Source organism: Carassius gibelio, chromosome B13 (genome assembly GCF_023724105.1).
Source record: "Carassius gibelio isolate Cgi1373 ecotype wild population from Czech Republic chromosome B13, carGib1.2-hapl.c, whole genome shotgun sequence".
Taxonomy (NCBI): Eukaryota; Metazoa; Chordata; class Actinopteri; order Cypriniformes; family Cyprinidae; genus Carassius; species Carassius gibelio.
Genome location: NC_068408.1, coordinates 25,676,995 through 25,701,961, shown reverse-complemented (window position 1 = coordinate 25,701,961; position 24,967 = coordinate 25,676,995). Strand labels below are relative to the sequence as shown.

At 42.6% G+C, this 24,967-nt stretch overlaps 1 protein-coding gene across 1 annotated transcript; it reads left to right on the top strand.

Annotated features, from left to right (window-relative positions):
• The first annotated feature begins 11,279 nt into the window (after positions 1-11,279).
• On the top strand, positions 11,280-12,466 carry LOC127970089 (trace amine-associated receptor 13c-like). Its single transcript, XM_052572347.1, has one exon. The coding sequence runs from the start codon at positions 11,304-11,306 to the stop codon at positions 12,303-12,305; it is 1,002 nt and encodes a 333-aa protein (XP_052428307.1). The 5' UTR covers positions 11,280-11,303; the 3' UTR covers positions 12,306-12,466.
• The last annotated feature ends 12,501 nt before the right edge of the window (positions 12,467-24,967 follow it).

The window sequence follows — 24,967 nt, the reverse complement described above, 5'->3', positions numbered from 1 at the left end:
CCTAAAGAGCTAGTATAACTGTATAATCTCAAAAATGTACTCTCAAGAAATACAAATAAAAACCTGAGACTGTGTAATGCTGAACAACCAAACGTTTTATTAACATAAATTATTATGTACATTAGTATTTACACTAACAAAACATACTCTGCCACAAGGAAACAAATATAAATAAATAAATATAATAACCCTTTTCTATTATAAACACTATTTATCCTCCAGTACACTCACGTTAATACCTGGGAATGTGAAATGCTGAACAACCATACGGTTTATTAACAAACAAACATAATTTACTATGTACGTTAGTAGCCTATTTATACTTACAAAAAAACACTGTTGCAAGAGGTAGACTTTGAGAACTTTTGAAGCATAATAATAAACCAAAAAACAAAGCAAAAAAACATCTTTATTCTACTATTTGACATTCAAAATTATAACTCCATTATGACTACTTTCCACATTTTACTGCATTTTCTTGATTCCTTCCTTTTATCTAAACTTTCCAAACAGATGCCTACGTCTGTCATTTACAGATTCAAACTGTTGGCCTACATCATTAAGATCCACTTTGTCAAGGGCCTCTTGATTTACATGACATACAGTTACATTATTAAGGCGCTGCTGAGACATAGTAGATCGTAACCAAGTCTCGTCAGTGCACATTAGTGTAACAAAAATAAAAAAAATGTGCATTAGATTAAACTGGGAAGGGTCATAACACTTGAATATTGTTGTCCTAGATTTACTGTTTCCATTGTTCTCAATTGTAAGTCGCTTTGAATACAAGTGTCTGCTAAATGAATAAATGTAATTGTAAATCTGTTGTGGTTTGATGCTGTCTTTCCTGCATACAAAATTGTTAATACATTTTGTAGTCTATCCTATGGCTAGCAAGTTTAACCCTCCTACACACAAATACATTACATAAACAGAATGTAGGAAACAAAAAATGTCTTAGATCCACCGGTTATGATTACTGCAAGATTCTAAGTTAAGGTACAGGCTAATTAACATTCAGTTACTTGCTAACGTAGCATTCTATCATCCTGGGTAACACATACTATCACCAGTTAATTCTACATTTGAAACCCATGGTCAGTCACTAGTGCTAGTTTATTTGCGTGGCTAGCTAGTTATTTTGCCTACTTACACTCTGACTCTGCTTTATGAAAAAGCTTCTTTTGTCCCCTTTCTTTTTCTTGGGTGGCATCTACAAAGTTGAGAGAGACAGCCCTGGCAATTTACCGTCAGCGTCGTCAACATTGCGCCGCGCTATTAGCAGCGCATGCGCAGCTCGGTGATCCAGGTAGCTCTGTGAACTGTTTCATCCTGTCAAAGAGTCTGTCACGGAGTGACTTCGAGGGCGGAACCGAAAGTGAGAGGAGAAGTTCCGCCCGGACCAAAATGTATAAGCACCCGTCACTTCCGGAAACTCCGGACAGCTCGAATCAAGGGAAATCTTCAGCAGGTGTGTCCAAAAACGGGGCGATCGCAGATGGGGCAGTTTGGACGCTGAAGGGAGTATAAAGAAAGCATTGAAAATACAGGAAGGTGTGTTGTTTTTGCTTCCCAAGGAACGCCACGAGTGAGACGGAGTGTTTTGGGCACTGGAGTAGGGCGAAGCAGATGAGAGTAATTGTGAAGTCGCTAAGCGAATTGGAGGATTTAAATATGACTACTGGAACAGGTTTGCCAAAGCGAAGTTTTTGTGGAAAGAAGTCATACTCACCCGTGTCTGTTGTATGAAGGTCCCGCAGGAAAATAGTGCCATTGTGGAACAACGATAACACTTCCGGGCGTCTGTAAGAAGCTGGGGAGAGAAAGAGAGCAGGAGAAGATCAGTATCACGAAGACTGTGAGTACATTGGATTGCTTATATCATTGTTTATATCTGGATGAGAAAGAGAGCAGGAGAAGATCAGTATCACAAAGACTGTGAGTACATTGGATTGCTTATATCATTGTTTATATCTGGATGAGAAAGAGAGCGGGAGAAGATCAGTATCACGAAGATCGTGAGTACATTGGATTGTTTATATATCATTGTTCATACCTGGATCTGGATAACTAATATCTGCTGGAGTGACTAATAGTTTGTTGAGCGGCCCCATCGTGGAGGACGAGACGAGTGGGTGAGCCAAAAGTAAAGTGGAGGTGAACGGATGTTATTTGGCTGTGGCTACACCGCAAAGTTTGGAGCACTTACCGTGCCAGCGACTTTAAACTCCTCCAGGACGAAATCCGACCGGGTGTGGAGTACCGACCTTAAAAATCACTGAAGTGTGTGTAGTGCAGTGGGTGAGTCTGTCTTTGACGTGTGTACACCTGAAGTTTTGCTGTGCCGTGTCCCTGTTGTCTGTACTCGCCCTATAGGCCGAGAAAAGTTCCTGTTGGAGAATGTAGGCTGCCGTGGCGGTGCCCATGTGACGGAGAATATGATTTGTTGAATGTAGTGAACGAATACACCCTTCACTGAACAAGTTTCATATGAGTCTGAATGAGATCTAGAGATATTATTTGTGAATGAAATGACTGAACTGGTACACATGTCGTTCGCGAACGAGTTAAATGAACGGATACATGTTGTGTGTGAATGAAATGAACTGGTACATAACTTATCTTGTTCGTGGAAGAAATTAATGAGTAAACTGGGTCAGTTGGCCATTTATCATGTCAGTCTCACAAAATGCAAAGGGCAGTTATAGGAACTGTGCACATATGCTTGTTTTCATATTTAGCATACAGAACATAATTCCACGTTTAATCCCCGATTTATCGTCATGCAGAAAAGGTTGCCGACCCCTGGTTTAGAGGTAACCCTGTATTGGAAATTACTTTATATGTAATTTTAAAATATCCTGATTATTGATTAATTGATTGATTGACTATGTGTTAAATTATGTTTTAATAACAAGGTTCGGGAGGAGCGCATCAAATTCTTAGCCTAATCAACAACAGTGGACCACAATCAAGTAATCAATACCATAGTATAAATAACGCTGACTTACCTCTATCCATTGACTGTTTATCAGCATTCGGTTCGCTCTGTCTGCCATCCTATCATAGACCCAATTTTCTGTCCAACAAAAAGATCTATATCGTTTTTTTTCCAGATCTGCCACAATTTGCCGGCCATGTGATCACTCCTACCTGCCTAACATGGCCGCCAGTCACCAAGCGTTATCGCGACAGCTACTCTTCTCGACCAGCCACACGTTGTGGCCAATAGAATGTGCAAAGCCCCGAGCTCGCCTCGCTCGACACCACCATTGTCCCGCTCAAGACCCGCTCTCCTCGAGTGCTGGATTGCAGCAGCAGTAAGCATTCAACCAGCCGTGCCCCAGATCTCACTGCAGAAAGCCTCACTCACTTCCTGATGCAGCTCAGCCTTTCACCGTGGCTTTTCTGGCCACTGCGCAGTTTGAGGCTGCCTTCCACTAGCAGAGCAGACCGTGCATTGTAATTCAAAAAATGTTCAGGTGAAGACACTTAAAACAGTTTTGGCGGCAATAGTTCGTTAAACAACATTTTGACTAATTCTGTCTAATGTCGATGCCACGAACCCAAGGAATTTTTTCCAGAGTCATCATCCACACTGAATTGTCTGAAGACATTTGCCTTACTTTGCATGTTTAAACAAGAAAATATTTCACCATTTACTGGTGTAATTATTCAGAATTTATCTAAAACGCAAACTGCCTTACTGTTTTGCCACAGGACAGCAACTGAGAGTTAATTTTCTGTTGTCTTTTTAGGACCGTGATATGAAAAGCATGCAAAGTAAATATATTTAGAAACTGTGTGAAAGTTGAATAGCACATAACTGCAAATTAATATTAATGCTATAAACATGTCTAAGCACAAGACTAAACATGCTTCATCGTTTTCAAAGACTCTGTTTCCACAGTCCATACTACAATGTGAAAACAGCATTCCAATTTATCCGCTCTCGAGAGCGTGTAAAAATGCTGGAAGGCCAAAACGAGAGGAAAATATGCTTTTCCACCAGGAATGTGGACAAGACTTAATGTGGAAAAAACTTGAAGAATCGTCAAATCAGGCAACCAATTGCTAAGCCGGCAACACAGTTGGCTACCCAGGCATCTTTAGCTTGCCCTGTCAAATGTTACTAACCCTTTTACTTTCCCACAGCCAACAACTACAGCAGCCGAAGCAAAAACAAAGCTGCTTCTATTTTGCAACACTGTCCTGCACATCCCAGTATTTCCATCTTGTTACTCCTAACCCCCTTTTTACTTTTCCTATAGCTCACATAGCAGACATTAGCATAAAGGGCCGTACACACCGGGACGAATGTTGGCGCACATTATTCGCCAGCGTTTTTCAACACGTTTTTTGTGTTCACTGGCAATGAGCCGAGTGAACATGCAAATTCATTCCCTGACATTAGATGGCACTTGATGTAAAACAGAAATACCCTGGTACACAAGGTGGCGCTGCACAACCTTACGCTTCTGATACTCGCTTTTCATACAGAAGAAGAGAGCAAGTATTCAGCGCTTGTCAAAATCATACAAAGAAAACATGAATATTTCAAGCACCAGTAGCTCCAGCTCCAGTACCAGCGATGAAGAAATTATTGTTCTGTTGAATGAGGAAAGACGCCGGAAAAGACGCCGATATTGGATACAGCCCATAATTACGAGAAGAGAAGAACATGGGAAGTTTTATCGACTGGTAAAAGAGCTGAAAATGTATCATGAGCGTTTTCGGGGGTATTTTAGAATGTCCGTCAGTGAGTTCGAAAATTTACTTCAACAACTGGCTCCCTCGCTGACGAAAGAACAGACACACTACCGTAAACCAATTGATCCAAAACAGCGTTTGGCCATGTGTTTACGGTGAGTTAATTTACATTGTTATTCACTTCAAAGAATGTTGTAAAAATATAAGTGAAGCGTTGTTAAAAACTAGTATTTGTCTATTTCTATTTCAGTTTTCTAAGCACTGGCGACTCGTACCGCACTATTGCGTCCAGCTTTCGACTTGGTGTGTCAACTGTGGCTTCGATAGTGAGTGAAACCTGTGATGCATTGTGGCACTGCCTCAGAGATGAACATTTGCCAGTGCCTGCTGAAGAGATGTGGAGGAGTACAGCCAGAAGGTTCCATGAAAGATGGAATTTCCCTAACTGCTTGGGAGCCATGGATAGGAAACACATATTCATCCAGGCTCCTGCAAACTCTGGTTCTCTCGACTTTGATTATAAAGGTACGTTCTCCGTTGTATTGCTGGCCTTAGTTCATGCAGATTACCACTTCCTGGTGGTTGATGTGGGGAGCTATGGCAGCAGCAGTGATGGAGGCCAATTCTGTGCTGTGAAAGGCACTCAGAGATGGAACTCTGAATGTTCCCCCACCAAGTGAACTTCCAGGTGCTCCTGAGCTGGGAAAAGTTAACCATGTCATTGTGGCGGATGAAGCTTTTCCGCTGAAACCATATCTCCTCCGGCCATACCCTGGACGCCGTCTCCCCACAGACAAGAGAATTTTCAATTATCGTTTGTCTCGGGCACGGCGCATCTCTGAAAATATATTTGTCATCCTCAGTCAATGCTTCCGGGTTTTCCAAAGACCTTTACAGGTTCAACCAAGTGTTGTTGACAAAGTTATCAAAGCTGCTTGTGCATTGTGCAATTATTTGCGCCCGAACGGAAATGACCAGAATCATGCCACAGAGGATAACTATGATTGTGAGCAAACACTACAAGGCTTTGAACATTGTAGGGGGCAGCGGGCATCTGTGGAGGCACAAAATGTCCGAGAACTGTACAAAGAGTACTTCAGCTCACCAGCAGGAGAAGTTGCTTGGCAGTATGACCATGTGAATCATGCTCTGGGGAAAATCAAACTGTAAATTTGAGCCATGTTCATTACATTTTCCATTGTGAAAACCGCTAGTGTATGTGTATATATACAATTCCTGTGAACTTGAATACACTATCAAATCTATTGCATCTGATTCTTCATTAATTAATATGGCAGCACTTACCACAGCAAATTAAATATTTTTGATATAACATGTTCTATCAAAGTTAAAGCATACCCAGCCATAGTTTGTTGGGGTCTGTGGGGGGACCTGATGGTAGGACACCGGCGACTGCTGTGGAAAAAAAGCAGAAGAGGCCTGGCCAAACTCAGCATCATGCAACAGCTGATGTATTTTTAATTTGACCGAAGACTGTACGGCTGGAGACAATCTCCTTAGTGCTGGAATCAAGCCAAGAGCAAACAAGTAACTTTCATCATTTTGTTGCTCTATTCATTGCTCTCTGCACTCCTCTTTCTCTCTTCTGCATTCCTCTTTCTCACTTTCCCTGGCTTATTTAGATAAGAGGTACTGGTCCAAGAAGTCTGGTGTCTCTGGCTGTTTTCTTTTGTTTACAGTAGACCTTGTCATAGTTGGGCTGGAGAAGGATGATCCTGGAGACGTGCTTGCTGTTGCTTCTTCACTGTCGCTCACTTCTTTTTGAACCACCACTTGGTCAACCCCTTCATCCATATTTTCAGGAGAAATATTGCTGTGAACACTGTAAAGACAAATTGAGTTTACATCAGAAACAATAACTCACACTGTGGGCCATACCACACTTCATACCCATCTTGACCAAATACTCCAGAGCTTAATGTTTAATTACTAATTTAGTTTAGATTCATACTAATTTTAATGTACCATATGTCTGGCAACAAAATTTCAGCAGAGGTTACCTATACACAGAACATAAACTAATATATTGAACTAGTTGTGTGATCGCATGGTGAAAAGGGAACATGCAATGATATCATGTTAATCAATGTTTAATGTCAATGCATTATAGTAGAGCTCACACAGCTATGTATTGTAATGTTCTAATGATAATACCTTCGAAATGCAGTTGATGTTGCGAGGAACTCCATGACCTTCATTAATTTCCACGACTTCTTGTTTTTAGCAGCCTGTCCACTTCGGCAATCATCTTCGTGCTTTTGTCTTGTATATGTATCTCGCAGGCTTTTCCATTTCTGTTTTACCTCCTCCACTACAGCACACAAACGATGCCGATTGTGAAATGTTTGTAGGTTAAAGTTACAAGCCTATGTACATGAAAGACAATTAAGTGAAATGAATCTCACCATCAAGACCCATTTGCTGTGCAATACCACTCCATAACAGTTCTCTTTTATCAAGATTTTTGTAATCGCTGTCGCGTTTGTCATATAGTTCTTTATGTTCCGACGCCAACGAGACCAGCAGCTCTACATTCATCTTGCCTTGCATCTCCCTCGTCTTATTTTTTCCCGGCAGTGTAGATGTTACTTGGCGCATATCTTCTTCGCTGTTACGTATGTGTGCTCGGCAAGACCGTTTTGTGTTTGAGTGCCCCCAAGTTGTGTTTTACTGTAACTTCAGAAGTTCCAGACATGTGAGCAAAAGCGCCAATCTCATTGGTCATATAGTTTTTGACGCGGTGCATCAAACCAAAAAAATGACCCGAGGCGTTTTTAAAAAAAATGACGCTTTTACGCGTGGCATTTTTCGTGTTGGTGTGCACACTCACATTTGCGCCCTTTGTTTAGTCATGAGGCATTAAACGTCACCGAATATCGCGCACGAAATTCGTCCCGGTGTGAACAGGCCTTAAGGCTGCCTTTGCTAGCAGTAAAGGCTACAGAGGTTCTTCAAGACACCCCTTTTCCTACAACCCCCTCCCCTACTCACGGCCTGCAGCCCCACAGTCTAACCCCAGTGCGAGGCTGCCACTGCTAATGGTGCAGTCCTCGATACCAGCCATTCATCCTCACTTTCCCCCTCTTTCTTTCACTTCCAGAGCCGTCTCAAGCGTGAGCATGCCTCTGCAAGCATCGAGCCTGTCTCCGCAGGTGGCTCAAGCAGCTATTTTTCCTCTTCCTCTCATGCTCCCCTTTTACTTCTCTATGCTCCGTCACACCCTAACCATCCTTCCGAAAACCACCCCCTGTAGCCAGCAACACAAGGGCACAGATTTTGTCAGACGGGCAGAGGGCTCCAAGACCTATCAGCGGTCAGACCGATTCCATATTAAAGAAACTCCAATCCAGCCCTACCAATCCATTCTAGAATACTTACATGCCAGGAATTCTCAGGCAAAATCCCTGCACAAACCACTATTCATTGATGACTCGTAAAAAATAAAATAAAATAAAAACTGTCACTCGATTCTGGTTCCAAAAACGTCCTGCAATTATTGGTTGTCTTGGCAAGCAACCCATTCTTTTTGTATTGGGGCAGCAACTTCAGCAGCCCAAAAAGGCCTCTCCAAGCAGCAGATCCAAACTCTTGGAAGATGTCTTCAGAAGCGTAGCAAAGCTATATCAGAACTAACCAGTTCCACATAAAGACCACCAAACCAAAATATATATGAAAAAACACTTTTGATCGACTAGATGAACCCAACTGATATCGCAAGCATTAAGCTCCTTCCGAAACACCGTCGAGAGCTTCGCAACTAAACAAAATTACCTTTTCTACTCTATAGTCAGTGAGACTTACCTATTCGATGCCAGGAGCCTGAGCTCCTTTCGGATGCCAGTAAGAGCCTCCTGGCTAGACAACTTTACCTTTTCTATTCTACAGCCAGCAAGGCTTACCCGTCTGTTGCCAGGAGTTCGAGCTCCCTTCAGATGTTGGTGAGAGCCGCTTGCCTACCCAACATTACCTTTTCTGTCTTATGCCTGGAGAGGTTTACCCATTCAGTGCACGGAGCTGGAGCTCGATCGGCTGTAGGTGAGAGCCTCCCAGCTAGACAATCTTACCTTTTCCGTCTTATGGGCAACGAGGCTTACCTGTTCGATGCCGGGGGCTAAGCTCCTATAGGACATCGGTGAGAGCCTTCTGGCTAGACTACCTTTTCCATCCTTCAGCCAGAGAGGCTTTCCTGTTTGATGTCCGGAGCTAAGCTCCTATCGGACGTCGGTGAGAGCCTCCTGGCTAGACAAACTTACCTTTTCCACCCTTTGGCCAGCGAGGCTTACCTGTTCGATACATGTGCTCTCATCGGACGGCAATAAGAGCCTCCTGGCCAGACAACCGTTATCTTTCCATGTTTTTTCAATCGCCAAACCGATCCACCCAATATGTACGTACCAAGCTCCCAAGGGAGGCTATGGTTGTCGAGGCTTACAAGTGAAAGTGAAAGTCTTGACATTTGCCAAGTATGGTAACCCACACTCAGAATTGGTGCTCTGCATTTAACCCATCCAAGTGCACACACACAGCAGTGAGAAGTGAACACACACCCAGAGCAGTGGGCAGCTATAAATCCAGTGCCTAGGGAGCAACTGGGGTTTCAGTGCCTTGGCTCAAGGGCACTTCAGTGATGGGTATTTAGGGTGGAAGAGAGCACTGTTCATTCACTCCCTCCCTGCATTAACTCCTGCCAACATCGAGACTCGAACCTGCAACTTTCAGATACCTAATCCCCGTCTTATGCCGTGAGCAGTGAGCTCCCATAAGACGTCGTCGAGAGTCTCATGGTCACACAAACTTACCTTTTCCATTATACGGCCTGCGAGGCTTACCCAGACGATACAGTGAGCAGGAAGTCCCTGTAGGAGACTAGCAAGAGCCTTCTGGCAACACAACTTTACCTTTTCTGTCTTACATCCAGAGAGGCTTACCCGTTTGACGTGTGTACTACCTTCAGACATCGGCGAGAGCCTTCGGCTAGACAACCTTACCTTTAATTTTTCTACGGTCAGCGAGGGTTACCCATTCAATGCATGTGCTCCCTTCAGACGTCTGGCGAGAGTCTCCTGGCCAGACAAACTTTACCTTTCCATTCTACGGTTTGCTAGACTTAGCCATCCGATACGTGTGCTCCCTTCGGACATCTGGTGAGAGTCTCCCGGCCATGCAACTTACCTTTCCATTTGACGGTTGGTGAGGCTTAACCATTCAATGCTATGAGTCTCAACCTGCCACCAAACGCTGCCTAAAATCCTCTCAACTACCCTCATACATTTTTAACCCCACCTGGCAAGGCTTACCTGTCTGATGCATGTGCTCCCTTCAGATGTCGGTAAGAATTCTCCCAGTTGGGTTTTCCTTTTCTCTCTCCCCGTCCGGCGAGGCAAGTGAGTTTCATCCATCCGATTCACCCGTCGGATGTCGCAAGAGTCCTCCTTGTCGGTCAGCCCAAAGCTTTTTATCTGCCAAACTGAAAGGACCCAGATGTCCATTGTCCTGAGTCTTAATCTCCAGTCGGAGGCTTCATTGGGCCTCTTGGTCAGCTATTTGCCCTTCGCCCACTGAATAGCAGGGGCTTATCAGCCAGTTGGGCCCATACGCCGACACTGTGACCTATTCCAGTAGAGGCAATTCGGCCCTCCCGGTCGGGCTATACAACCATGCTGCTCCTCCACATCGGCTGGTAGGGCTCACCGTTCCAATGCTGTGAGCTCCCGTTGAGCCACCCCTAACCACGTAGTCCTGTACCAAGAGCCTGGCTCTTGGAGCCTCTTCCGGCCTGCTAACCACAGACTTCACAGAAAAATAAATCAGCTCCTACCAGTACTCAATGCTATTTCTGGGGGGCGTTCATAATCTGGCAGCTGTCCATTTATTCAATTACTTTTTGGGGGGAACTCTAGGTTTGGCCATTCCCGAGCTCGGAGCCCTTCCCCAGACAGCACGACAAAAATGCATACCATACCTCAGCTAACTATATGTAAGCGTGAACTCATTCAATTATTTTTCAGTAACAAGGTTTGGGAGGAGCACATCAGATACTTAGCCTAATCAACACTGGTGGACCACAATCAAGTGATCCATACCATAGTATTAATAGTGCTGACTTACCTCTATCCATTGACAGTTTATCAGCATCCCTCCTCCACCTTATTTCCTCACTTCGAGTTAAATTTACAAATAGACGGGCAACAGCACACCAAATATCCATATCATACCTCAGCTAATTATATGTAGGCGTGAACTCATGAATATGCAAATGATTTTCAGTGTGATGGAAGGCAGTGGATTTGACTAATTGATCTAATAGCATGCTGCAATAATAAGAAAATATATAAGAGTAAATAAGCATCATTGGATCGACTACCCACTATACAGTAAAGATCAGATTGATCCGGTCTATAAATATTCAACTAGTGGGTGGGTTTGAGAGCTGTATAATGAAACCTCATGTTGAATGGGCTGGTCGCTGTGCTTTTCATAAGTATAAAGCTGAGTCACTTCAGTGACAAGGATGAGGGAGCTAAACTGACAAGCATCCTCACACAGAGTCCACCTTTCATTATCCATCCATCATGACAGTGTCTGATTGGGGCTTGACAAATGTGGACAATCAAACATTCCAATACTGCTTTCCAGACAACAATTTGTCTTGTACCAAAAGTATAAGACCAGAAGTGGAGTACATTGCTGTGTACATTTTTGTTTCTGTAACATCCGTGTTAACCGTGTTTCTCAACTTGTTAGTGATTATCTCCATCTCACACTTCAAGCAGCTCCACACTCCGACCAATGTGCTGATCCTCTCTCTGGCCATGGCTGATCTGATCGCAGGACTGATTCTCATGCCAGTGCAAGGAATGCAACTCATTGAGCCATGCTGGTACTTTGGAGAAATGTTTTGTTCAATATTTCCTCTTATTCTGTATGTGGTTGTCATAGCATCTCTTGGTAATATGATTATTATATCTGTGGATCGGTTCATTGCTGTGAACAACCCTTTGCGATATCCAGTGAAAGTCAATACTAATAGAGCTATTGTTTCTATTGTTGTAAACTGGTTATTCTCCTTTGTATATTCATTTTATCTATTGTATGACTTTTTACTCCATCCAGAGAAAAATCACACATGTATTGGGGAATGTGTACTTGTTGTTACTATGGAAAATCTAATAATAGATACTTTCATTTGTTTAGTGGCACCTTGCTGTATAATTATTCCTTTGTATGTGAAAATCTGCTTTGTAGCAAAACGGCAAGCTAATTATTTAAATTCAGTTACAGAAAAAAAGGCCAAATCAGAAAAAAAGGCTGCAAGATCCTTAGGGATTGTAGTAATGGTCTATCTTCTTTGCTGGATGCCATACTACATAGCTACTCTTTCTTTTGGGCATGATGAAAATGATGCTCTTATAATTAACATAATGAATTGGATAGTATGCATGAATTCCTGCATGAATCCACTTATCTATGCAATGTTTTATAAATGGTTTAGAGTGTCAGCAAAATACATTTTGACACTGAAAATATTTGAACCTTCATCAGAGTATTTTAATCTGTTCCCAGAAGAGAAATGACCATTTAAATGCTTGCATGAATAGCATGAAGAACATATGTAAATAAGATTATCTGTCATCAAATGGAATAGTAGGGTTTTTGTGTTAAGCACTATTTCATAAAACTTTGGATGATACCAGTGCAACAATTATGTCTGTAAAAAGTTTAAATGTACTTCCTAGTATGTATGTATGTTTATTGTGAACATGCACTGTATTTGTGTGAGTGACACTGTCTCTGTTTGCTCTATTGAAGGCCTTAAATGGTTAAAATCAACTAAAAAAGTTTTTTAATATGGAGCCCTATTTCATTTGAATGTCATTAAATGCACTGGTTGTTGAAACTGATGAGACAATATTCATGAGTTGTCTGTAATAGAACAAATGACAAACCATTTACCATACTGTCAGTTGTGAGGATCAAATATGCTGATTGAGGAACATATCTAGCTAGAAACCTTTTTTTTTTTTCAGTTGTAATGACATGGATATTAAAACATTGTGATCAGATAAGTGTTTGTGTGATGTGTTTGAAAAATTGTACAGTGTGAAAATATTGCTCCTTGTCTGGATTTCTGCATTGTGCAAGTTTTTCTTTTTTTTAATTGCACGTTTTCATATTTCATGGTGGTAGGAAAAGCAAGGCAAGTTTATTTTTATATAGCACATTTTGTTCACAATGGTTGTTTATGTTCACTCGATAAACTGAGGATTTTTTCATGTTTACTTTTAAAAAACTGTCATTCAAAATTACCAATATGAAAAAATGCCTTTACTACAAAAGGACAAACAATAATACAGGCCATATCATGACCAAATAAACACCAACATAACAGAGTCATTTAATCTCACAATACCACATAAAAAAAGCATAAGCAGATTATGGAACATATTATGAAGAATTTTGTTAAACATTACAAATATCTGGGGCCCATTTTAGAAAGGAGATTTAAGTGAAAACTCAGAGTATGTTAACCTTGAAATCAGGGAAACTCTGGGTTTTTCATTTCGGAATGGGAGGGTTGTTAAACCCGAGAAAGCAGAGTAGGTCAAGCCCGTTTCTGAAAGAGTGGTAACATATACTCAGAGTCAGTGACCATGTTAACTTACTCTCCGAACCTAACCTGGTCGTGAGCAGGGGGTTGTTTCATAAAAGACACAAAGTAAAAGCAGGGATTAATGTCCAATACCTGACTTAAGGATAGGATAAACTTTACTTGAAAATTTTCTTAGGAAAAGTGCTAGCTACAGTGTTGTTCTGAACAGACAATAATAATAATATTAATAATAATTATAATAATAAAAATGGAAATAAAATACAACAATGTATATGTGTAAGATGTAAAATACATACAGTACAAAACACAAAGTTCTAACCGAGCGCAGCATTAGTTCAGTCAGGCCACGGGGGCATAAGCTGCGACCAGCTGATGCGGTCAGCTGTCAAATAGCCCCAATCACTACCATTCTCCAATTAGACACGGGACATATAAACGTGGCACTACTGCTCGGTTAGTATGCTCAAATGGCTTGCAAGGCTCGAACTGCTTGCAAGAGCTATCGCTTGCTCAGAAGCTAATCAGATAATCTCGATTGGAAGCGTTAAAACAGGATTTTTGGACAGGACTCCCACTGAGTGTTTCACCAGATTTAAATTCGTGAACTTAACCGTATTCACCATATTGTTTGTGAAGCGATGGACTGGAAGTGATCTGAGCGAGCAGGGCTCCTCTCAATTGATATAGATACTTTGCCCACGATTCATCACCAAAGTTGTATAAATATGACTGACCCACAACTTTACATGAGATCTGCTTACTCGCTGGAAGAAGCAAGATATTCTAGAAGAATCAAAGCATCCACGAACAACTGGCCATTTCACCTTTAATTCATCTTGGGACATCTTTACGAAGTTAAGCAAAGTTTCATAAATTTTGCTCGTATCCATGCTAAACGTCATCTGGACAAGGGCTAATGCTGTTGCCTAAATTCAAGTATTGACCATATCTCGTACTGCTTAAAGTGGCATGCTGATCTTTTTAGCTGTTATAAAAGAGCACCCTTCACTACTTCTATTCTTCTTTAAGGGGATGCTGCCCCATGGAATGCACTTCAGAAGGCCTTTACTTAAAGCTATGAGGGTATTGGAACTGCTTGCTTGTTGAGGTGTATCTATTGCCCAAAGAAAAAAAAGATGCTTGGATTTAGATAAAGTGCTTGAAAATGCAATTGGTTCATAATAATTAGCTTTCTTAATGAATGATTAATCATTGTTTTTGACCCCGTACATTATACCAGCCATTTATTCCGCATAGGCGCAGCAACCACCACAGCTTCAAAAGTCTCCATACCCATGCTCAAAGCAATGGATCGATTGTCATCATCAAAGTATCAACGATGCATTAGGCCTACAACTCAAGATGTTATAATAGTGCAAAAAAACAACAACTTGAGCAGCTCTCTACGTAGTTATCCTGCTGGATAGAACACCCTTGCTGCTATAACTACAGGGGTCTAATGTTCTAACCCTTAGCAAAGGAAGAACACCCCACCAAAAAAAAAGGGCCTACTGTTTTTCCCACCGGAGAAAACACTCTTTCTGCCATAACTACAGGGGCCTGCTGTTCTAACCCTCAGCGATGGACGAACACCCTTCATAAAGAAAAAGGGCCTGCTGTTTTCTCCCGCTGGAGAGGAAACCCTTGCTACTATAACTACAAGGGCTTGCTGTTCATCCCTTCTTGGGGAACCCTTGCTACTTAAATTATCTCTTAACCCGTACCCTGATGCCGGCGTCGTCAATTCCCATGTTCGCACGTGTCAAAATGTACAAATAGATTAAATGAAATGGGCCAAATTAATATTGACAACTATATATCATTATATAGGTCTAAGTCTCAAGTATCTACGACAAATCGCTGTTTTTCAATGGAAAGTTATAAAGAATGTACCGTATTTTTCGGACTATAAGTCGCACCTGAATACAAGTTTTGGTAGGGAGGTAGGGAAATTGGGGGCTCGTCTCAAAAGTTAGTCGGTGAAGGAGACCTTAAACTCATGAAATTGGCTTTGTATTTGTTTGTTTGCCTAGTGGCTTTCATTTAAGGCGGAGGGAATTAGGGATGGCCTCAAAATTTGAATTAGATAAGTTTGCGATTGAACCTTCAGTACATCAGTTGGATGTTTGCCGCAAAGATGACTTATTAGCGGTTGCGGATTTATATCAAATCCAGGTTACGCGAAGTGCTAGGAAACAGGACATTAAGGAAGTGATTTACAAGCACTTGATTGAACATGGGATTTTGTCTGATGAAGGTGAGGGTGAGGCGGGTGTTGCAGCTCAAGTGTCGGCTTTCGTAGGGAAGGGGGCAGAACCCAAACCTGCAGAGTTGACCAGAATAGATCCCGCTAACCTTCCTTCTCCTGTTAATCCTTTGCTGGCAATCAGATTGAAAGAGCTGGAGTTGGAGTTGAGCAAACAGCTATATCAGAGCCAGCTGTTGCATGTGCGCACAGTTGATCTTGAAACCCAGCGAGCTACCAGGCTCAAGGAGCTGGACCTGGAGATAAAAACCAAACAACCTGTTCACCCCTCAGCTGCTGATGTGCCCAGTGTGAGTCTGCCTGTATCTCCACCGGTAAATACTTCCACTCCAAGCCCCATTCCTGCACCGCGACGAGCTTTACAAGTAAGTGAACCTGAATTTGACGTCAGTAGACAAATTGCATTAGTTCCACTTTTTCGTGAGAGTGAAGTCGATACATATTTTACGGTATTTGAACGTATCGCAGCCACACTGAAATGGCCACAAAGTATTTGGCCTCTCCTGTTACAATGTAAACTCGTTGGAAAAGCACAGGAAGTTTGTTCCGCTTTAACTCTTGAACAGAGCCTGAATTATGGAGTAATGAAAAATGCTGTGTTGCGAGCTTATGAACTAGTTCCTGAGGCATACAGACAGAAATTTCGAAATCATGTGAAAACCCCTAGTCAAACATTCGTAGAATTTGCGAGAGACAAAGCCAATTTGTTTGAGAAGTGGTGCACTGCAAATAAGGTTGATACGTTTGAGCAGTTAAAAGGGTTAGTATTGTTGGAAGAGTTCAAGAATTGTCTACCTGAGAAAATCGTCATATACTTGAATGAACAAAAAGTGTCTTCACTTTCTGAAGCCGCTGTTTTTGCGGATGAGTTTGTGCTTACTCATAAAGTAGTGTTTTCATCGCCCACAAAGCGTTGTTTTTCTGATTGTGTTTGAATTCTAAAGATTCCCCTACAGTTCCAAAGAATGCTTCAAGTGCTTTAAATATAGAGAATCGTGAATGTTTTTACTGTCATGAGGTGGGACACCTCATCGCTACCTGTCCCAGTCTGAAACGCAAAGCTAGCAAGAAAAATGCTTATAAAAGTGTTGCTTTAGTTGAGCGACCCATTTTCTCTCCCGAGCCGGAGATTCTAGATACAATTACTGAATCTGTATTTAAGCCATTTATTTTTGATGGAGTAGTGTCATTTAGCGAAACAGACTCTGAAACAAAAAGTGTTCGCATCCTTCGTGATACTGGTGCCTCTCAGTCTATAATCTTAGAGAGTGTGCTCCCATTTTCAGAACAATCAAGCTGTGGTTCCAGTGTACTAGTGCAAGGCATTGACCTCTCTGTAGTTAAAATTCCTTTACACAATGTCTATTTGCGTTCTGGAATTATTTCTGGTGAAGTTAAACTGGCAGTTCAGGCTGAGTTACCTGTTAAAGGTGTTGCGCTCATACTAGGGAATGACCTAGCAGGTAACAAAGTTTTTTGTTTGCCTGAAGTTATAGATGTTCCTGATGTTCATGAAGAAGATGCTTTACAGGAAGAGTTTCCTGATGTGTTTAGTACATGTGTGGTGACCCGAGCTCAAGCTCAAAAACTAAAAGACACTGTAGATCTGTCAAAAACCTTTTTGTGTGCTGACAATACTGCTGAGACAGAGGAAAAAGAAAATTCAGCTGAAGTACAGATCTGTGAACTTCCTAATGTTGATTTGCCATTTGGAAAAACAATGTTAATTGAGGCACAACGTGCCGATCAAACTCTGTGTCCCTGTGTTGCAGCTGCTGTCGAGCTGAATGTTTTGCCTGAGCATCCAGTTGCCTACTTTTTTGACGGTGGCGTCCTTATGTGTAAGTGGTCTCCACGTCATGTCACTGATGATTGGGGTACAGTTTTTCAAGTTGTCGTCCCAAAATCCTTTCGAGAGCAAGTTTTGAGTGTAGCACATGACCATGAACTCTCTGGCCACGTAGGTGTTCGAAAAACTTATGATAGTTTGTTGAAACATTTCTTTTGGCCTTCAATGAAATCGGATGTTTCAAAATACTGCAAATCTTGTCATGCATGTCAGTTATCTGGCAAGCCGAATCAAAGTATTCCCCTGGCCCCCTTGAAGCCGATACCAGCTATTGGTGAACCATTTGAGCGCATTTTGATTGATTGTGTTGGGCCATTGCCCAAAACTAAATCGGGAAATTCCTGCTCGTTAACGCTGATGTGTGCATCGACCAGGTATCCCGAAGCGATACCTCTGCGTTCACTTAAAGTTCATGGAATAGTCAAAGCGATCGTCAAATTCTGCACTACTTTTGGAGTGCCTAAATATATACAATCTGATCAAGGAACTAATTTCATGTCTAAAGTGTTTGCCAAAGTAAAAAAAAAATTAAACATCAAGCATCAGGTATCAAGTGCGTATCACCCTCAGTCCCAAGGTGCAATAGAGCGATTTCATCAAACTCTTAAATCCATGCTACGAACCTTTTGTGTTGAAAAACAAAAAGAATGGGATGAGGAAATCCCACTGTTGTTATTTGCGGTTCGTACCACGACTCAAGCTTCCCTGGGTTTCAGTCCTTCAGAATTGATCTTTGGGCACACTGTGCGTGGTCCCTTGAAGATTTTACAGGAGCAAATTCTTTTGTCTGGCCACTCCTTCCCCACTAAGAACGTTTTAGATTATATTAGTTCATTTCGTGAAAAACTGCATAAGTTGTGGAAACTGGCAAAATGCTCACTTGGTTCTGTACAAGACCAAATGAAGGCTCGATATGATCAAAAAGCTGCCCAATGCTCCTTCCAAATTAGTGATAAAGTTCTCATTTTGCTTCCTGTGGCTGGTTCAGCGCTTCAAGCTAAATTTACCGGTCCCTATGAGATTAAAGAGAAACTGAGTGACACTGATTATGTTATTTACACCCCCGATCGTAGACGAAAATCACGTGTCTGTCATATTAATATGCTGAAGGCATATGTGGCACGATCCAACTCTGAGATTAAGAACCCTGTCCTTACTGTTGCTCCAGTAGCTGTACCACCCTCTGAATATTCTCCGGAAATTGATGGGTTGAAGATGAATAGTGCCACCTTTACCTCTGCTCGATTGTCCAATTCAGAAACTCTATCAAACCTTTCAGCAAAGTTGTCCCACTTATCCATGTCTGCCCAGGCTGATATCAAAAGTATGATTAAGAGATATCCGACTTTGTTCAGTGATTTCCCCACCACTACACAAGTATTAACACACGACATTGATGTCTGTTCACATGCACCCATCAAACAACGGGCTTATCGCGTGAATCCGCTCAAGAAAGAATTGATGATGCAAGAAACCCAGTATCTACTTGACCATAACTTGGCAGTTCCTAGTTTTAGCCCGTGGTGTTCTCCATGTCTTCTTGTCCCCAAACCAGATGGTACTTCCAGGTTCTGTACAAATTACAGAAAAGTTAATGCATTAACCAAAGCTGATTCCTATCCTATGCCGCGCATGGAAGATTGTGTAGACCGGGTGGGTAATGCTAAATTTGTAACAAAACTCGACCTACTAAAAGGTTATTGGCAAGTGCCGCTCACTGAGCGTGCATCTGAAATATCTGCCTTTGCCACCCCTGATGTCTTCTTACAATATCAGGTTATGCCTTTTGGCCTTCGAAATGCGGGAGCTACTCAAGTCCCACGGAGCAGATGGAGGGATATAAAACCAGACCAACGACAGGGACGGTCGGGAGAGGACCAGGCCTGGCTTTATTTTGTGTTTGCTTTTTATTTGTGCGCAACAGTTGTCCGCGAGGGGCTGTTGCACTTTTTTGTTTATTTTTGATTATTAAAGCTTCAGTTGATTGTTCGCCGGTTCCCGCCTCCGATGATTACGAAGGGTTTATCGTTACGGTGGTTCCGAAACCCGGGAGAAGGAGGGACGCGCTGCTGAAGATCGACTGAAGATAGAGCCTGCTGCCATCCGCCAGAATGGGGAGGAGCAGGGAACGGGTCCCTCATTTCCCAATCACGCCACCAGCCTCGCTCCTGTTCCCACGTCTCTCGGCCCCGCCCCACTCATCACAGGGGGTTTGTCAGTCTCTCAACAGTGGCTAAAAGAGTATGAGTGTTGTTTAAGTTACTGTTTATAAGGTCTGAGAAGAAATTCTGTCTAGCTGTGGCTAGTTTCACATTAAAAGCATGAAGGCTGTCTTTATAGATGATATAGTGAATTTCAAGTTTCGTCTTCCGCCACATCCGCTTTGCTTTTCTGATTTTTTTTTTTTTAATAGTCTGAACTGCTGTTGATTTTCCCCAAGCTGATTTCTGTCTCTTTGTTTTCTTATTGACTATTATTGGAGCAATATCATCAGTAACATTCTTAACTTTTCAGTTAAAGAAATCAATGAGAATATCAGTCTGCAGTAATGCTTGTTGTTAAAGATATAGCCTCCATAAATAGTACACTTGTGTTCTCGTTTATGCACCTCCATCTGACAGAGACTGATCTAGATTCAGTGGTAGCAGAGATCAATATATCAAAGAAAATACAGAAGTGATCAGATGCTACGTGCTACGTCCTTAATAACAGTGGATGAAATGTTTAGACCCCTACTGATGATAAAATCTAGAGTGTGTCCACCTTTGTGTGTGGGTCCATGCACATGCTGAATCAGGTCAGAAGGTATTTAGAACCATTATGATTTCTTTTGTAGTTTTGTTTTCTGCATTATCTATGTGAATATTCAAATCCCCTACAATAGCAAAACAGTCAAACTCTGAGGAAATCACCTCTTTTGTGTGTAGCCTGCTAATTAAAGAGAGTTTACCCAAAAAAATGAAAATCATTTTATTCCCTTCATACAGTCCATACCTGACAAACTTGTTGGGATTGATTACTAGCATTCTTCAAAGTATCTTCCTTCAGAGGTTTGTTAAAATGTAAATGAAAAACCATAGATTCCCTTCAGGAACTTGAGCTGCATCTGAAAACGCTATGGGAATGCCCTTCAGCATGACCAGCTCTGAATAATATGTGTAATCAGTCTCATGAATGGGCGTGATGGCATAGGTGGGTGACGTAGCGACCAGGAAGCTATAAAAGCACGTAAGGTGGAACGAGTGTCAGCTTTTTGTCATTCTACGACGCACTGTGTGTGTGTGTGTCAGTTGCTATTTGTTTGTGAGTCTTATTAAGTGTTGTTTGTCCACTGATAAGCACCATTATATCAAACTTCAGTCTTCAACTTTGTTTTGCTAAAGCAGGCAGCTTTCAGGCTGTGAGAGAAAAATATACTGGGTTAGGGACACATGCATTGTGTTGTCTGCTTGAGAGTGAAGCATGCAGAATCAGCTCTCGAGGGAGTTGACGGCCCGCAATGCGACCGTTTGTTACTGTTTTGTTTCACTCTCAGAAGGCTCTCTTTGAGGAGGGAGCCTTCCCTAGCATTTCTCGCGGTGCCGGTTCCGCTTCTGCCGAGCAGTGGCTGTGCTCGCAGGTTTCGCTTTTACGACGCCCGCTCTCGGGGTTTGGGAAGTCTATGTTGCGGTCCTTCCCCCCCAAGGAGAGGGCGCAATCCGCCTGTCTTTTTCTCCGAGGAGAATGACACAGAGGGCGTCGATGAGCTTGCAGTTGTAAAAACATCAGTTGCATAAGCATCAGTTACATAAACAACAGTTGCACAAGCATCAGTTACACAAGCATATCATGCCTAATATTATAACGAGCAGCATTAATGAAGAGCATAGCTCATGCAGTCGGCTCTCAGGAAAAAATAAGGGGGCTGATTGTGCTTCTCCGCTCTCGCCGGGCATACTCCGAGGCACTGTGGTGACTAAGTTCGCGGGGATTGAACGTGATCTGGCGGACAGGTTGGAGACAGTTATTCATATCTCCACCCGCATTCCGTAGATCTAGAGCTCTTTTTTGAGGCACAGAAGCCTGCGCTGCAGTTTCTTCCCCCACTTACTGTGAACTCTCTCCTGCAGCTATTTATCTCCGAGGAGATTAATATTGTTTGTGTGACTAAGCATATTTTAGTTTTAAGTTTTTGATGTGAATCTTACCACACCAAACCGTGTTTACTCGTTTGGTTGTTTGGCTCCATTTAATAATGAGGAATTATATTCAGTATTTATCTGACTATGAGAAGTTAGATATATCACTTTGATATGAATTGTATCACAAGCCAGACCATGTTTACTCATCTGATTGTTTTGTAGGCATTTAATTCTGAGGAATATAACGACATTTATCTCACTTGGAAAAGTTAGATATACAGGAGCTCATGGGATTTAAAATAGTTGTAAGAGCATATGTTTACCTCTCTTCCTCTGAGGAGCTTGAGGCGGTCATCAGGGGCTGCTGGGTGGAGTAGTCCCAACCTATGGTTTTCTAGCTCCTCACGATGGGGTGTCACTTCTCGTACTCCGCAGAGTCTAAGAGTCAGAGTGGTGTTCCCATGCCCAAGGTTTCTAACAGAAAATGGTTCTAAACCTGCAAGAAAAATCATTGGGTTCTGCCCCGAGCAGGCTCTGGTCGAGTCTTCCTAACAGACAACGTGGATCCGAGGACCCTCATTTTTAATAGGGGACTTCAGCTTTGACAGTCCTGATGCTGTGGCTCAGGACCTCAGAGGGGAGGCTCCTCTGGGGAAGAAATGTGTGCACCGCATTACACGGTGCCTGTCTCTCCTCTGTGTGCCCTCAGGAGATCGATCTGCCAACCCTGCCCATGTTCAGGGCGCAATGGTCTCCGGCGAGTGCTTGCCTCAGTTACTGCCCGGAAGTTACTGCCACTCAGACAGGTTGCATCTCAGGTCCAGTTTGAAGACTGGTGTTATGACAGAGCTAGAAAGATGCATACTCTATCCTTCCCCATCATAGGGGGCAAAAGCCTATTAATACCAGTTCTTCCTTTGGCCATGCATTCTCACCCCACACTTTCATGACTAGAGCACATGGTGCAATGATTGGATGATATTAGCTCTATCAGACTGGATGGCGGTTCGGCATTGAGATTGTTGTTCTCGGTCACACAAAAGACCTGGGGTTAAGACTTAATGCCAAGAAAAGAGGCCTTTCACCAGTACAGATAACCACTTATCTGGGTGTGGTGTGGGATTCGACCATGATGCAGGCACGTATGTCACATGCTTGGATCGAGTCGATCCTCACTGCAGTCGTGAGATTGAGAGAGGGCCAGTCACTCACTGTCAAGCAGTCTCTGAGATTGCTGGGTCAAATGGCAGCTGTGTCCAATGTGAATACTATTGGCCTGCTGTTCATGAGACCCCAACAGTGTTTGCTCAAGACCGGGGGTTCTCCCCGAGGGGAAATGATGGTCCCTACGAGCCTTGGACATGTGTAGAAATTCTTGGTTCGTCTCCGGGCCTGGTACTGACATGGCAGCTCCTTGTTGCCGCGTAACGCTACCATTGGACGCGTCCCTCACTGACTGGGCTGCGGTCATGAGTGGCCACCCTGCCCACGGTATGTGGAGTGGTTGCCATCTGACATGGCATATCAACTGTCTAGAGATGCTAGACATAAAAGGTCATCATGTGTTGGTGCGCACCGACAACACAGCGGTTGTCTCTTATATAAACCACCAAGGGGTCTGTGCTCACACCATTTGTGCAAACTACCATACCAGAGCCTTGTGTGGTCCCAGGGCAAACTCCTCTTGCTAAGAGCAGTTCACATTCCTGGGCATCTGAATACAGGAGTAGACATCCTGTTGAGGTGGTGAAGCGGATATAGAGAATATTTGGTCAGTTGGATCTGTTTGCGACTCAGATGACATCACACTCTCCACGTTGGTTCTCTCTGACTCATCTGGCTCCACTGGGGCTGGATGCCATGGCGCAGTCTTGGTCGAGGCTTTGTCTGTACACTTTTCCCCCGATCACTCTGCACCCAGGAGTTCTGCTGACAGTACGCCGGGACGGGGTCTGTGTTTTATAAGTAGCCCCATTCTGGTCGGTCCGAGTTTGGTTCTCCACCCACGCTACACGAGTGAAGGTGTGTCATCTGAGTGCGCAATGAAGCCAATTCAAAATACATACAAGAAAGCCTATATAAGAATGGCCTGCTGTGTTCCATAAATATAGATTTGCTGTTGTTATAAATATTAGAGAATGTTCTGTCCTATAAAGCAAGTTTTTTTTGTAGTTAACCCTCTGGGGTCTAAGAGTATTTTTGGGGCCTTGATAAGTTTTGTCATGCCCTGACATTTGTACTTTTTTCAGTGCTTTTTTCGAACCAGACAAATTAAAGAGTCGATCAGGGCTGTGGCTGAAACACGAGCTGAAATCCTCAGTAAGGCAACAGGAAGTCATAAAACATTCTGTGCCACAAGTCCCAAGTAAGATAACCAACCAACGCTTTCACAGAACAGCTTTCAACATTAACACCACTAGAACAATTATTTACAATTTCAATTCGAAGAAGAGAAATTTGGTGTCAAATTTGTTGTTCGTAATGGAAATGCAACGCTGGACATCACATGTAAACCCATGAGAGTTAAACACTTCCATTGACCCCCAACCCCCCCTCCCCACCTAGCAGAACCAGACTGAAATTCCTAAGGGGGGGAGGGGGCTTTGAAACTCTGGTCTCCACAGAAGTCTTTGTCAAGAGAATGGCAAAGAAACTTTGCCATTAGAAAGTCTTTTGTACATATATATGGACCAGAATGAACTCAAAAAGACTTATAAATGAATCAGTCCATCGCTTCACTCCATATTCATTTATGTGTAACCCACACATTTGACTATCATGTTATAATCACTTATTGTGTATGTCTTTTGATAACTATGGGATAGCTTAAGGATACAAATTCATGTCTAGTATCGATGTAATCGAATCTGCTTGCTCGAAATAGTCCTGACAATCATTTATTTGTCAAATATATCATATTCCGGTTATAGGAATCATGTCCAAAATTAGACCCTGCAAGAGCGGGAAAATTCGGACCACATGCTTGGTAAGATAAACATATGATTTATGATGCCCCCGAGCCAAGACAATATCTGATTGGTCAAGACAACATTTGAGGTGTGGCTAACAGGCCAGTTTAAATACTCAGGACACCATAAAATCTTGCTTTAAGTCTCAAGCTATGCTTCTGCTATTAGTCATGTCTGCTTTTAGTTGTTAGCTTTGCTTCTGCTACTAGTCATGCCTGCTTTTAGTTCTAGCCTTGCTTTTGCTATCAGTCATGCCAGCTTTTAGCTTTGCTTCTTAGCTTTAGCTTTTAGCCATGCTGTTTGTCATCACTGTTCTTTGAGCACGGTTCCAGCGTGCTTCAGTCTGCACGCCTGCTGCTACTTAGCCACGATGAGAAGAAACACAACTTAGTCTCGTCAAACTTTACTTCTTTTCTTTTC